The sequence below is a fragment of the Petromyzon marinus genome, chromosome 66, assembly GCF_048934315.1.
Source record: "Petromyzon marinus isolate PM22_M1 ecotype Great Lakes invasive population chromosome 66, UKy_Petmar_22M1.pri1.0, whole genome shotgun sequence".
NCBI lineage: Eukaryota > Metazoa > Chordata > Hyperoartia > Petromyzontiformes > Petromyzontidae > Petromyzon > Petromyzon marinus.
Genome location: NC_133732.1, coordinates 9,879,521 through 9,895,205, shown reverse-complemented (window position 1 = coordinate 9,895,205; position 15,685 = coordinate 9,879,521). Strand labels below are relative to the sequence as shown.

Here is a 15,685-nt window from a genome sequence, read left to right as displayed (position 1 = left end):
GTCAAGGCCTATGATACCATCAGTAGGCCGGGGCTCTGGGTCGTTCTTCGTGCTTTTGGAGTACCTGACCCTCTGCTCACGATCATTAAGGACCTTCATAATGGTGAGCGGGCCCGGGTAAAACTACGTGGCCGGGAGTCAGAGCCATTCCCTGTACACCTTGGGGTGCGACAGGGATGTCCTCTGGCTCCCACATTATTTAACATCTATTTTGACCACGTAGTTCGTGAAGCCTTCAATAGCTGTACCGGGGGAATCTCCATATGGTACAGATATAATGGGAGGCTAATCGATGCCCGGGTGCGGTCAAGGGATGGCTCCCTATTGCTCAACCACGTTATGTATGCTGATGACTTGGTAATAGCTGCTCAGTCAGAGGAGGAGTTGGAGACGCTGCTGCTGAGACTGGAGCGTGCCACTAAGAGGTGGGGCCTTACCATCAGCCCCACCAAAACCAAGCACCTGCCTGGGTATTTTGTACCATCGGACACTCCACCCCCACAACTCCCAATCGGTGATGGGGCAGTTGTGGAGAGAGTGGAGAGTTTCCCATACCTGGGCAGTGTGCTTATGACTGGCACCAGTTTAACAGCAGAGGTCTCACTCCGAATCAGTCGAGCGGCAATATCTTTTCATCGGTTGCGTAACGCTGTGTGGAAGCTACCTGGTCTGTCGCTCCGCACTAAGCTTCAGGTCTTCTCGGCCACGGTCATTCCCTCCCTTCTCTACGCTTGCGAAACGTGGACCCCCCTAATGGAACATCTTCGCCGGTTAGAAACATTTAGGCTGGCCTGCCTACGATCCATCCTGGGTTTAACCAGACTGGATTGTGTGAGGAGCTCACAAATCCTTGAAAGATCTGGGCAGGGTCCCATCGGTGAGCTCCTCCGGCAGGCAAGGCTGCGATGGCTGGGTCATGTAGCCCGCATGCCCAGCCACCGCATGCCGAAACAGCTTTTGTTTGGCCGGATTGAGGGGGCTAAGCGGGCGCGGCACGGGCTAGAGAAGAGATGGAGTGATGTGGTACAGGAGGACGTGGAGCTGAGTGGACTTGCCGATGACTGGTACCAGCGGTGTCAAGATCGGCCTCTGTGGAGGAGGCTCGTGAAGGATGCTACTGGGCAGTTGGAGGCAGTCGCCCTCCAACAACAACGGAGGGCGGAGGAGCGACGCTCACAACAGCGAGCGGAGCGCCGGGTGGCTAAAGCACAGCAGGTTGGCACAGTAGGGGGCACAGGTGGTGCATCAGCCAGTCATCTCAGTCAGTCGACCCGTGGCACCTGGGTCTGCCCCGTGACCTCCTGCCAGCGGGCGTTCGACACTTCACGTGGCCTCAGGGTGCACATAGCCTGGCACAAGCGTCGTGGTGACGTCACCGCCACTTAGTGGCGAATGGCGGTTGTTGTTGTTGTTGTGTGTATATACGTGTGCGTGTGTACGTGCGTGTGTGTATACGTGTGTGTGTGTATACGTGTGTATGTACGTGTGTGTGTGCATGTGTCTTTGTGTGTGTGCATGCGTGTGTGTATGTGTACGTGTGTGTATGTGTACGTGTGTGTGTGCGTGTGTGTGCCTGTACGTGTCCGGCAAAACAACCCCCTACCTCCTCGCAGTGCCGGACGGGCAACTCTGTCATAGACAGTGCTGTGGGGGGAGGTCCAATTCCGATTGGCTCCTCCCCTCATGGCGTCTGTGTCCACCTTCAATTAAATACCACTAAACTACGAATACAAAATTTTACTAATAAGCTTGTGCCGGAGGCCCCGGGGGGACAGGCGCCTATGACGTCTCCTGGCCAAACCGCAATTGGCGGAGCCAGGAGATTGGATCTCTACCCTCGGGGCTCCTCCAGAAACAACGAAAAGCCATTACGGATGGCCACGTAGAATGTTCGAACGCTCACTGCGAAGGAGAGGCTGCCACTCCTCTGTCGGGAGCTGGACCGGTACCGCCTGGATCTCTGTGGCATTCAGGAGGTCCGGTGCACCAGTTCTGGCTCCTGCCACCATGAGGGGTGGACAGTCCTCTACTCGGGACAGCAGACTGCCAAACAACAGGGTGTGGCTCTTCTTTTGAATAAAAGAAAGAAGGGGGCATGGGAGCGTGGCGGTGAGGTGTGGGAAGCTGTAAGCCCCAGGCTACTTTGGGCTCGCCTTCCCATCAACCGGAGGCGAGGAGTGGTGGTCGTGGTTACTTATGCCCGCACCGAAGACGAACATCCGTGGAGGGATGCAGGCAAAGCCGATGAGTCAGATGCCTTCTATGACCTCCTGTCACAGGTGCTGGCTAAAGTGGCCCCTCGGGATAGAGTCATCTTGTTGGGTGACTTCAATGCCCGAGTTGGTCATGATGCTGGCACCTGGTCTGGAGTGATTGGAGGGCATGACCCAGATCAGCTCAATAACAACGGTAGGAGGCTACTAGATTTTTGTACACCCCATGGGCTTGTAATTGCCAACACGCTGTTCAGGCATCGGCGCATCCACACAACATCATGGATGCATGCCGGGTCTAAGCAAGTACATCTGCTGGACTACATAGTGATGGACCAGCGGATGCGAGCCCATGTCCTTGACACCAGGACCTACCGTGGAGCTGATCTGCCACCATCGACTAGTCATCTGTAAGATGCGCCTGCCATTCTTCCACTCCGGCGGTGGGTGTACACCCAAGACCCCATTCCAACCTAAAGTGGCCTGGTCTCAGTTATCTGATGAAAGTTGCAAGCGAGAATGTCATCATGACTTGCGGCTGGGGTTGGCATCGTCCCCCACTCCTCCTGATGTCGAGGGTAAATGGGCGAGGTTTAGGACTGTGACTCATGCAGCTGCAATGGCTGCTTTGGGTACGCGGTCCAGACCTCCCCAGAGACCCTGGCTGATAGATGAGGTGTTCAGGATGGTTGAGAAAAAGTGACAGGCCCACTGTCATCGGCTACAGAATCCCACGTCAGAGAATGAGGAGGCTTACCGCAGCCTTCGCTCGGAGGTTCGGAGAGCCGTGAGGCGCTGCAAGGATGGGTGGTGGTCACGGGTTGCTGAGGAGATGGAGTCTGCCTCAGTGGCCCGTGATCACAAATCTCTATTTAACTCCATCAAAAAAGTAACCTGCAGTGCCACACCTATTACCATCATTAGGGGAAAAAACGGTGATCCAATCTCCGATCCCAGGAACAGGTATGCAGATTTGCTGAGCATTTCTGTGAGGTCCTAGGGGAGGGGAAATCCCTCAGCCAGGAAAACATCGTGGCACAAAGTGGGGATGACCCTGCTGAGGCTGTGGTGCCTCAAATATTGGAAGAAGTCACCCCCTGTGAGTGGCTGGCTGAGGTGCCATCTGTTGAGGAAGTACTGAAGGCGATCCGGAGTCTGAGACCAGGAAAGGCAGCGGGCAGAGATGATCTCCCAAGCGAAATGCTGAGGGTGGCGTTTGTGCACAGACTGCCCTATATGACATCATAACAACAGTCTTGACCACTGGACGGGTTCCGCAGGATTGGAAGGATGCCCTGGTGGTCCCCCTCTTTAAGAAGGGGGACCGCACAGACTGTAACAACTATAGGGGCATCTCACTCCTCAGTGTGCCGGGAAAGGTCCTGGCAAGGATTATTCAACATCGCCTTGCCAGGCACGCTGAATAGAGGCTTGCGGAGCCCCAATGCGGTTTCCGGAAAGGGTGGTCCTGCACAGATGCCATATTTTCTGTCCATCTGCTACCGCAGAGGTGTAGGGAATTCCAGCAAGACCTACATCTCTGCTTTATTGACCTGGTCAAGGCCTATGATACCATCAGTAGGCCTGGGCTCTGGGTTGTTATTCGTGCTTTTGGAGTACCTGACCCTCTGCTCATGATCATTAAGGACCTTCATGATGGTGAGCAGGCCCGGGTAAAACTACGTGGCCTGGAGTCAGAGCCATTCCCTGTACACCTTGGGGTGCGACAGGGATGTCCTCTGGCTCCCACATTATTTAACATCTATTTTGACCATGTAGTTCGTGAAGCCATCAATAGCTGTACCAGGGGAATCTCCATATGGTACAGATATAATGGGAGGCTGATCGATGCCCGGGTGCGGTCAAGGGATGCCTCCCTATTGCTCAACCACGTTATGTATGCCGATGATTTGGTAATAGCTGCTCATTCAGAGGAGGAGTTGGAGACGCTGCTGTTGAGACTGGAGCGTGCTACTAAGAGATGGGGCCTTACCATCAGCTCCACCAAAACTAAGTACCTGCCTGGGTATTTTGTACCATCAGACACTCCACCCCCACAACTCCCAATCGGTGATGGGGCAGTTGTGGAGAGAGTGGAGAGTTTCCCATACCTGGGCAGTGTGCTTATGACCGGCTCCAGTTTAACAGCAGAGGTTTCACTCCGAATCAGTCGAGCGGCAATATCTTTTCATCGGTTGCGTAATGCTGTGTGGAAGCTACCTGGTCTGTCGCTCCGCACTAAGCTTCAGGTCTTCTCGGCCACGGTCATTCCCTCCCTTCTCTACGCTTGCGAAACGTGGACCCCCCCTAATGTAAAATCTACGCCGGTTAGAAACATTTAGGCTGGCCTGCCTACGATCCATCCTGGGTTTAACCAGGCTGGATTGTGTGAGGAGCTCACAAATCCTTGAAAGATCTGGGCACGGTCCCATCGGTGAGCTCCTCCGGCAGGCAAGGCTGCGTTGGCTGGGTCATGTAGCCCGCATGCCCAGCCACCGCATGCCGAAACAGCTTTTGCTCGGCCGGATCGAGGGGGCTAAACGGGCGCGGTACGGACTAGAGAAGAGATGGAGTGATGTGGTACAGGAGGACGTGGAGCTGAGTGGACTTGCTGATGACTGGTACCAGCGGGGTCAAGATCGGCCTCTGTGGAGGAGGCTCGTGAAGGACGCTACTGGGCAGTTGGAGGTAGTCGCCCTCCAACAACAACGGAGGGCGGAGGAGCGACGCTCACAACAACGAGCGGAGCGCCGGGTGGCTAAAGCACAGCAGGTTGGTACAGTAGGGGGCACAGGTGGTGCATCAGCCAATCATCTCAGTCAGTCGACCCGTGGCACCTGGTCTGCCCCATGACCTCTTGCCAGCGGGCGTTCGACACTCCACGTGGCCTCAATGTGCACATGGCCTGGCACAAGCGTCGTGGTGACGTCATCACCACTTAGTGGCGAATGGCGGTTGTTGTTGTTGTGTATGTGTGTGTGTGCGTGTGTGTATACGTGTGGGGAGCGATAATGTAGCAGTTAGCGCGCTGCGCTATGAACCTGGCGACCCGGGTTCGATTCCCGCTCACGGCCAACACCAATGACGATTATCTGAACCGGTCCCGGGCCTCCCCTAGGTCGACTCAGCCTCAAATCAGTACCTGGTGCGGTGTGTAAACATCGTCACTAGGGAGACAAAGGCGGTCGGGCGTGGTGCTGGCCACCCACCCCATCGTGTACCGTTCCGGCCTTCATAGGTGCTCGCTAACAGCACTTGCCCCTACAGTCTGTTAAGGCTATACGGGGGATCTTTGTCTTTGATCTTTGTATACGTGTATGTACATGTGTGTGTGCATACGTGTGTTTGTGTGTCTTTGTGTGTGTGTGCGTGTCCGTACCCATTTGAGGCTGAAACATGCCACCTCGTGACTCTGGCAGCGGTTCAGGCATCCCTCCTCCTCGCTGATTAAACCCTGCAGCACCACCACCACCATCAACACCACCACCATCAACACCATCACCATCAACACCATCTCCACCATCAACACCACCAACACAATCAACACCACCAACACCATCAACACCACCAACACCACCAACACCATCACCACCATCACCACCACCATCAACACCACCACCACCTGTGTTGGTGTGAGGTGGTGCGTGGGCCAATGTAAGGAACCTGCCCGCCCCCCCACCCCCCCATCGCTTCTGGTTCAGTCATCGAACAAAGGCGGTGGCAACGGCACAGCTTCTGCGGCCGTCTGGAACGCTCTCTTCCTTCCGATATGCGAGATCGACAAACTCGTTTTTATTTAGCACTGAAGAGCACGGTCGGCTACGTACGGTGCGAAAGGAAGTTCAAAGTTCGTACAACTTCCTACAATCCAGGAGACCGGATTTACAGGAGCTTGCACATCCAGACGCAGTCTCTTCCGGCAGAGCGAGGAGGCGTGCGTTGGCTGGGTCACGTAGGCCGCGTGGCCCGGCCAACACGTGCCCGAGCGGCTTCTGTTTGGCCGACTAGAGGGGGGGGGGGGGGGGCTAAACGGGACAGGGCACGGGCTGGAGAAGAGATGGAGCTGATGAGGTATGGAACGATGTGGAACTGAGTGGACTCGTCGCTGACAAAGGCGGCCGGGCGTGGTGCTGGCCACCCACACCCTCGTGTGCCATGCTGGCTTTCGTAGGTGCTGCTCACTAACAGCACTTGCCCCTACAGTCTGTTACAGGCTACACGTACTTATGTACGTACGTGTGTGTGTGTGCGAAACCTGGACCCCCTAATGGAACATCTTCGCCGGTTAGAAACATTTAGGCTGGCCTGCCTACGATCAATCCTGGGTTCAACCAGGCTGGATTGTGTGAGGAGCTCACAAATCCTCGAATAGATCTGGACAAAGTCCCATCGGCGAGCTCCTCCGGCAGGCAAGGCTGCGTTGGCTGGGTCATGTAGCCCGCATGCCCAGCCACCGCAAGCCCAAACAGCTTTTGTTCGGCCGGATCGAGGGGGCTAAACGGGCGTGGCACGGGCTAGAGAAGAGATGGAGTGATGTGGTACAGGAGGACGTGGAGCTGAGTGGACTTGCCGATGACTGGTACCAGCGGTGTCAAGTATCGGCCTCTGTGGAGGAGGTTCGTGAAGGACACTACTGGGCAGTTGGAGGCAGTCGCCCTCCAACAACAACGGAGGGCATAGGAGCGACGCTCACAGCAACGAGCGGAGCGCCGGGTGGCTAAAGCACAGCAAGTTGACACAGTAGGGGACACAGGTGGTACACCAGCCAGTCATCTCAGTCAGTCGACCCGTGGCACCTGGGTCTGCCCCGTGACCTGCCAGCGGGCGTTCGACACTTCACGTGGCCTCAAGGTGCACATGGCCTGGCACAAGCGTCATGGTGACGTCACCGCCACTTAGTGGCGAATGGCGGTTGTTGTTGTTGTAGTGTGTGTAGTGTGTGTGTACGTGTGTGTGTGTGTGTGTACGTGTGTGTGTGTGTACGTGCGTGTGTGTACGTACGTGTGTGTGCGTGTGCGCGTGCGTGCGTGTGTACATGTGCGCGTGTGCGTACGTGTGTGTGCGTGCGTGTGTGTGCGTGCGTGTGTGTACGTGCGTGTGCATGTGTGCGTGCGTGCGTGTAATTGCAGGCATCACCTCGCATGTCATCCGCAGAGGGTCCCATTCCTCGAGGGTCTCTGAGCTCGGCCGAGACGGAGCGGGGGTCCATGGGCGGCCCGGGGTACCCCCTAACGCACAAACAACGCAGACGGCCGATTTACACTAAAGAAGCCTTTGAGCAACAGGCAATTCCCTAGCGATCGAACCCGCGACGACCTGCTGTACAGCGGGCAAGGTCGTCAACGTCTCCCGAGCCGCCGCCACTCACCTGGGATCGCCATCGGGGGGCGTGCCCATGTGACTTCCAGGTCTCCTCTCCAGGGGGCCGTCCCCCAGGAGCCCCCCAGCCCTCCCCACGCCGCCTCCCCCCCCTCCACCACCACCACCCCCTCCCATGGGCCCGCCCCCTCCACCCATGGGCCCGCCCCCTCCACCCATGGGCCCGCCCCCTCCACCCATGGGCCCGCCCCCTCCACCCATGGGCCCGCCCCCTCCACCCATGGGCCCGCCCCCTCCACCCATCGGCCCGCCCCCTCCTCCCATCGGCCCGCCCCCTCCACCCATGGGCCCGCCCCCTCCACCCATGGGCCCACCCCCTCCACCCATGGGCCCGCCCCCTCCTCCCATGGGCCCTCCCCCTCCACCCATCGGTCCACCTCCTCCCATGGGTCCGCCTCCTCCCATTGGTCCTCCTCCTCCCATGGGCCCTCCTCCTCCCATGGGTCCGCCTCCTCCTCCCATGGGTCCGCCTCCTCCTCCCATGGGTCCGCCTCCTCCTCCCATGGGTCCGCCTCCTCCGCCCATGGGTCCGCCTCCTCCTCCCATGGGTCCGCCTCCTCCTCCCATGGGTCCGCCTCCTCCTCCCATGGGTCCGCCTCCTCCTCCCATGGGCCCGCCTCCTCCTCCCATGGGCCCGCCTCCTCCTCCCATGGGTCCGCCTCCTCCTCCCATGGGTCCGCCTCCTCCTCCCATGGGTCCGCCTCCTCCTCCCATGGGTCCGCCTCCTCCTCCCATGGGTCCACCTCCTCCCATGGGTCCGCCTCCTCCTCCCATGGGTCCGCCTCCTCCTCCCATGGGGCCGCCTCCTCCTCCCATGGGTCCGCCTCCTCCTCCCATGGGTCCGCCTCCTCCTCCCATGGGTCCGCCTCCTCCTCCCATGGGTCCGCCTCCTCCTCCCATGGGTCCGCCTCCTCCTCCCATGGGTCCGCCTCCTCCTCCCATGGGTCCGCCTCCTCCTCCCATGGGTCCGCCACCTCCTCCCATGGGTCCGCCTCCTCCTACCATGGGTCCGCCTCCTCCTCCCATGGGACCGCCTCCTCCTCCCATGGGTCCACCTCCTCCTCCCATGGGTCCACCTCCCCCCATGCCTCCTCCAGGACCAGACATGTGCATGGCCATCCGTGGTCCATCAGACATGGGACCTACCATACACACACACGCATCACACACACACACCGCACACACACCACACACATCACACACACACCACACACATCACACACACACCACACACACACCACGCACATCACACACACACCACACGCATCACACACACACCACATACATCACACACACACCACATACATCACACACACACCACATACACACCACAGACACACACACACACCACATACATCACACACACACACCACATACATCACACACACACACACTGCACGCATCACACACACCACACACACACACACCACACACACACCGCTAGCATCACACACACCACACACACACACACCGCACGCATCACACACACACACATCACATACACACACACACCGCACACATCACACACACACACAACATACATCAAACACACACACCAGACACATCACACACACACACCACATATACACACACGCCTCACACACACCGCACGCATCACACACACACACCACACACACACACACACTACAAACTCACACCACATTCACAACCACTGCACACATCACACACACCCACCACATACGCAACAACAACCGCAATTCGCCACTAAGTGGCGGTGACGTCACCACGACGCTTGTGCCAGGCAAGGTGCACCTTCAGGCCACGTGAAGTGTCGAACGCCCGCTGGCAGGAGGTCACGGGGCAGACCCAGCAGGTGCCACAGGTCGTCTGACTGAGATGACCAAGACGACTGCCTGATGCACCACCTGTGCCCCCTACTGTGCCAACTTGCTGTGCTTTAGCCACCCGGCGCTCCGCTCATTGTTGTGAGCGTCGCTCCTCCGCCCTCCGTTGTTGTTAAAGGGCGACTGCCTCCAACTGCCCGGTAGCGTCCTTCACGAGCCTCCTCCACAGAGGCCGATCTGGAGGAACTCACCGATGGGACTTGGCCCAGATCTTTCAAGGATTTGTGAGCTCCTCACACAATCCAGCCTGGTTAAACCCAGGATGAATCGTAGGCAGGCCAGCCTTAATGTTTCTAACCAGCGAAGATGTTCCATTAGGGGGGTCCACGTTTCGCAAGCGTAGAGAAGGGAGGGAATGACCGTGGCCGAGAAGACCTGAAGCTTAGTGCGGAGAGACAGACCAGGCAGCGTCCACACAGCGTTACACAACCGATGAAAAGATAATGCCGCTCGACTGATTCGGAGTGATACCTCCACTGTTAAACTGGAGCCGGTCATGAGCACACTGCCCAGGTATGGGAAACTCTCCACTCTCTCCACAACTGCCCCATCACCGATTGGGAGTTGTGGGGGTAGAGTGTCCGATGGTACAAAATACCCAGGCAGGTGCTTAATTTTGGTGGGGCTGATAGTAAGTCCCCACCTCTTAGTGGCACGCTCGAGTTTCAGCAGAAGCTTCTCCAACTCCTCTCTGAATGAGCAGCAATTACCAAATCATCGGCATACATAACGTGGTTGACCAATAGGGAGCCATCCCTTGACCGCACCCGGGCATCGATCAGACTCCCATTATGTCTGTACCAAATGGAAATTCCCCCGGTACAGCTATTGAAGGCTTCACGAACTACGTGGTCAAAATAGATGTTAAATAATGTGGGAGCCAGAGGACATCCCTGTCGCACCCCAAGGTGAACAGGGAATGGCTCTGACTCCCGGCCACGTAGTTTTACCCGGCCGCTCACCATCATGAAGGTCCTTAATGATCGTGAGCAGAGGGTCAGGTACTCCGAAAGCACGAAGAACAACCCAGAGGCCAGGCTTACTGATGGTATCATAGGCCTTGACCAGGTCAATGAAGCAGAGATGTAGGTCTTTTTAGAAATCCCTACACCTCTACTGTAGCAGACGGACAGAAATTATGGCATCTGTGCAGGACCGCCCTTTCCTGAAACCGCATTGGGGCTGCGCAAGCCTCTCCTCAGTGTGCCGAGCAAGGCAATGTTGAATAATCCTGGCCAGGACCTTTCCCGGTACACTGAGGAGTGAGATACCCCTGTAGTTGTTACAGTCTGTGCGGTCCCCCTTCTTAAAGAAGGGGACCACCAGGGCATCCTTCCAATCCTGCGGAACCCGTCCAGTGGTCCAGACTGTTGTAATGATGTCCTATAGGGCAGTCTGTGCACAAACGCCACCCTCCCTCAGCATTTCGCTTGGGAGATCATCTCTGCCCGTTGCCTTTCCTGGTCTCAGACTCCGGATCGCCTTCAGTACTTCCTCAACAGATGGTACTTCAGCCAGCCACTCACAGGGGGTGATCTCTTCCAATATTTGAGGCACCGCAGCCTCAGCATGGTCATCCTCACTTTGTACCACGATGTTTTCCTGCTGAGGGATTTTCCCTCCCCCAGGACCTCACATAAATGCTCAGCAAATCTGCAAACCTGTTCCTGGGGGTCGGAGATTGGATCACCGTTTTTTCCCCTAATGATGGTAATAGGTGTGGCGCTGCAGGTTACTTTTTTGATGGAGTTAAATAGAGATTTGTGATCGCGGGCCACTGAGGCAGACTCCATCTCCTCAGCAACCCGCGACCACCACCCATCCTTGCAGCGCCTCACGGCTCTCCGAACCTCCGAGCGAAGGCTGCGGTAAGCCTCCTCATTCTCTGACGTGGGATTCTGTACCCAATGACAGTGGGCCTGTCCTTTTTCTCAACCATCCTGAACACCTCCTCTGTCAGCCAGGGTCTCTGGGGAGGAGCCGGGGACGATGCCAATCCCAGTCAGAAGCGATGATTAAATTCTCGCTTGCAACTTTCATCAGATAACTGAGACCAGGCCACTTTAGGTTGGAATGGGGTCCTGGGTGTACACACACACACACGTATAAACACATACACACGTACAAACACACACGTACACACACGTATACACACACACGTACACAGATACACACGTATACACACACACGTACACACATACACACGTATACACACACACACACGTACACACATACACACTTATACACACACACAAGCAAGCATGCCTGCTTACTGGACTGAGGAGACAGGCCCTCTTAGGGGGTGCGTGAAGGCAACCACAGAGGAGAGAAGCGTTAATCCACAGCGAGCCTCGACAACTCTCACACTCATCACCACGCTCATCACCTGTACGTCGCGTGCACATCGTGCGTACGCAGCATGTTGGCAGTGTGTGCGTAGTGTGTACGCAGTGTGTGCGTAGTGTGTATGTCAGCGTTACGTAGTGTGTACGTAGCGTATATGTTAGCGGTATGTAGCTTGTACGCAGTGTTTACGTAGCGTGTACGTAGCGTGCGCGTAGCTTGCGCGTAGCGTGTACGTAGCGTGTACGTAGCGTGTACGTAGCGTGTGCGTAGCGTGCGCGTAGCTTGCGTGTAGCGTGCGAGGCCGCGAGCGACGGCGTCCTCCACGCGAGGGCCGTGCTGCCGCCGCCGACGTACCTGGCCCCATGGCTCCGGGCCCCGCTGCGTGCAGCAGCTGCTGCGGAGGACCGTTCATGTGCATCTCATCCTGCGGAGGGCAAACACGCGGTCACTGCCACGCTCGACGCTGCCTCTTCATTACCGACCGCGATCGTTCGCAATGCACCGGTTCACCCACCGGGTCTCACGCGGCCACAGGCGCGTAGCCGCGTGGTGCGTGGCACGTGTGGGCGTGGCGCGTGTGGGCGTGGCGCGTGTGGGCGTGGCGCGTGTGGGCGTGGCGCGTGTGGGCGTGGCGCGTGTGGGCGTGGCGCGTGTGGGCGTGGCGTGTGTGGGCGTTGCGGCAGTACCTGCATGTGCCCCAGCGGGACGATGGAGCTCTGGCGGTGCAGCATTCTCTGTGTGTCAAAGCAAAAAAGACAAAGAGGTCCCCCGCGGAGACATCAATGGCGCTGTTGGGGCGGGCGCCGTTAGCGAGCAGCGGCGGCAGTGGCATCAGCGGCAGTGGCATCAGCAGCATTAGCAGCATTAACAGCACCATCATCATCATCAGCAGCAGCAACATCATCATCAGCATCATCATCAGCATCATCAGCAGCATCATCATCATCAGCATCATCAGCAGCATCATCAGCATCAGCATCATCAGCATCAGCATCATCAGCAGCAGCATCATCATCATCAGCAGCATCATCATCATCAGCAGCAGCAGCATCATCACCATTAGCACAATCATCATCACCATCAGCCGTATCAGCATCATCATCACCATCAGCACCATCATCATCACCATCAGCAGTATCACCATCATCATCACCATCAGCACCATCATCATCACCATCATCATCACCATCAGCAGCATCAGCGCCTACGCAGGCCGGCGTGGCGCACCAAGAAGGGGGTGCGTGGCGAGGAGGGCGGGGGGGGATAGGAGGGCGGGGGGGGATAGGAGGGCGGGGGGGGATAGGAGGGCGGGGGGGGATAGGAGGGCGGGGGGGGATAGGAGGGCGGGGGGGGGATAGGAGGGCGGGGGGGGATAGGAGGGCGGGGGGGGATAGGAGGGCGGGGGGGGATAGGAGGGCGGGGGGGGATAGGAGGGCGGGGGGGGATAGGAGGGCGGGGGGGGATAGGAGGGCGGGGGGGGATAGGAGGGCGGGGGGGGATAGGAGGGCGGGGGGGGATAGGAGGGCGGGGGGGGATAGGAGGGCGGGGGGGGATAGGAGGGCGGGGGGGGATAGGAGGGCGGGGGGGGATAGGAGGGCGGGGGGGGATAGGAGGGCGGGGGGGGATAGGAGGGCGGGGGGGGATAGGAGGGCGGGGGGGGATAGGAGGGCGGGGGGGGATAGGAGGGCGGGGGGGGATAGGAGGGCGGGGGGGGATAGGAGGGCGGGGGGGGATAGGAGGGCGGGGGGGGATAGGAGGGCGGGGGGGGATAGGAGGGCGGGGGGGGATAGGAGGGCGGGGGGGGATAGGAGGGCGGGGGGGGATAGGAGGGCGGGGGGGGATAGGAGGGCGGGGGGGGATAGGAGGGCGGGGGGGGATAGGAGGGCGGGGGGGGATAGGAGGGCGGGGGGGGATAGGAGGGCGGGGGGGGATAGGAGGGCGGGGGGGGATAGGAGGGCGGGGGGGGATAGGAGGGCGGGGGGGGATAGGAGGGCGGGGGGGGATAGGAGGGCGGGGGGGGATAGGAGGGCGGGGGGGGATAGGAGGGCGGGGGGGATAGGAGGGCGGGGGGGGATAGGAGGGCGGGCAGGTAGGTGGGGTGGGTGGCGAGGTGTGAGTGGCGTATGTAAGGGGGCGGTGCGAACCGACGCGGCATCGCGGTCCAGGGCTTGCAGTGCGACGAGTGCGTGCAGCAGGGCGTAGGCCAGCTGCGGATTCTGCAGAAGCAGCGTGCGGCCCTCCTGCGGGCACGTCACCACGCACGCCTGCACACGCACGGGGCCACAAGACATACACGTACAGTCTAGTGTACAGTGTAGTGACCTGTAGTGTACAGGCATACAGTGTAGTGGTGTACAGTGTAGTGGTGTACAGTGTATGGGGTGTACAGTGCTGGGGTGTACAGTGCAGTGTCGTACAGTGTGGTGTGCACAGTGTGATGTGTACAGTGTAGTTGCCTTTAGTGTAGTGGCATACAGTGGTGGTGTACAGTGTGGTGGCATACAGTATAGTGGTGTACAATGAAGGGGTGTACAGTGTGCTGGCGTAGTGTAGTGGCGTATAGTGTGGTAGCGTATAGTATAGTGGTATATAGTGTAGTAGCATATAGTAGTCCTGTATATAGTATTAGTGTATGTAGTAATAGTGTATATAGTAATAGTGTATATAGCAGTATAGTAATAGTGTATATAGTAATAGTGTATATAGTAAAAGTGTATATAGTAAAAGTGTATATAGTAATAGTGTATATAGTAATAGTGTATATAGTATTAGTGTATATAGTATTAGTAAAAATAGTAATAGTAGTGTAGTAGTGTACAGTGAGGGAAAAAAAGTATTTGATCCCCTGCTGATTTTGTACGTTTGCCCACTGACAAAGAAATTATCAGTCTAGAATTTTAATGGTAGGTTTATTTGAACAGTGAGAGACAGAATAACAACAAAAAATCCAGAAAAACGCATGTCAAAAATGTGAGAAATTTATTTGCATTTTAATGAGGGAAACAAGTATTTGACCCCCTCTCATTCAGAAAGATTTCTGGCTCCCAGGTGTCTTTTATACAGGTAACAAGCTGAGATAAGGAGCACTCCCTTTAAGAGTGTGCTCCTAATCTCAGCTCGTTACCTGTATAAAAGACACCTGTCCACAGAAGCAATCAATCAGATTTCAAACTCTCCACCATGGCCAAGACCAAAGAGCTCTCCAAGGATGGCAGGGACAAGATTGTAGACCTACACAAGGCTGGAATGGGCTACAAGACCATTGCTAAGCAGCTTGGTGAGAAGGTGACAATAGTTGGTGCGATTATTCGCAAATAGAAGAAACACAAAAGAACTGACAATCTCCCTCAGCCTGGGGCTCCATGCAAGATCTCACCTCATGGAGTTGCAATGATCATGAGAACGGTGAGGAATCAGCCCAGAACTACACGGGAGGATCTTGTCAATGATCTCAAGGCAGCTGGGACCATAGTCACCAAGAAAACAATTGGTAACACGCTACGCCGTGAAGGACTGATTGTGTATATAGTAATAGTGAATATAGTAGTGTATATAGTAGTGTAATAGTAGTAGTAGTGTAGTAATAGTGTATATAGTAATAGTATTACAGTATTCGTGTATATAGTAATAGTGTATATAGTAGTAGTGTATATAGTAAGTGTATATAGTAATAGTGTATATAGTAGTAGTGAATATAGTAAGTGTATATAGTATTAGTGTATATAGTATTCGTGTATATAGTAATGTAACAGTAATAGTAGTAGTGTAGTAAGTGTATATAGTATAGTAATATAGTAGTGCATAGAGTAGTGTAATAGTAGTAGTGTAGTAATAGTGTGTATAGTATAGTAATATAGTAGTGTATATAGTAGTGTAATAGTA

At 56.4% G+C, this 15,685-nt stretch overlaps 1 protein-coding gene across 1 annotated transcript in view; it reads right to left on the bottom strand.

The window, feature by feature from the left end:
* The window catches only part of CSTF2 (cleavage stimulation factor subunit 2), a 64,134-nt gene that overhangs the window by 34,513 nt on the left and 13,936 nt on the right, over positions 1-15,685 (bottom strand). The window contains exons 5-12 of the mRNA XM_076054552.1: positions 13,948-14,067; positions 12,490-12,537; positions 12,158-12,227; positions 11,731-11,751; positions 7,945-8,734; positions 7,582-7,680; positions 7,350-7,441; positions 5,593-5,667 (exon numbers count right to left, since the gene is read on the bottom strand). Of these exons, the coding sequence (XP_075910667.1) occupies positions 5,593-5,667; positions 7,350-7,441; positions 7,582-7,680; positions 7,945-8,734; positions 11,731-11,751; positions 12,158-12,227; positions 12,490-12,537; positions 13,948-14,067 (1,315 nt within the window). The remainder of the gene's footprint in view (positions 1-5,592; positions 5,668-7,349; positions 7,442-7,581; positions 7,681-7,944; positions 8,735-11,730; positions 11,752-12,157; positions 12,228-12,489; positions 12,538-13,947; positions 14,068-15,685) is intronic.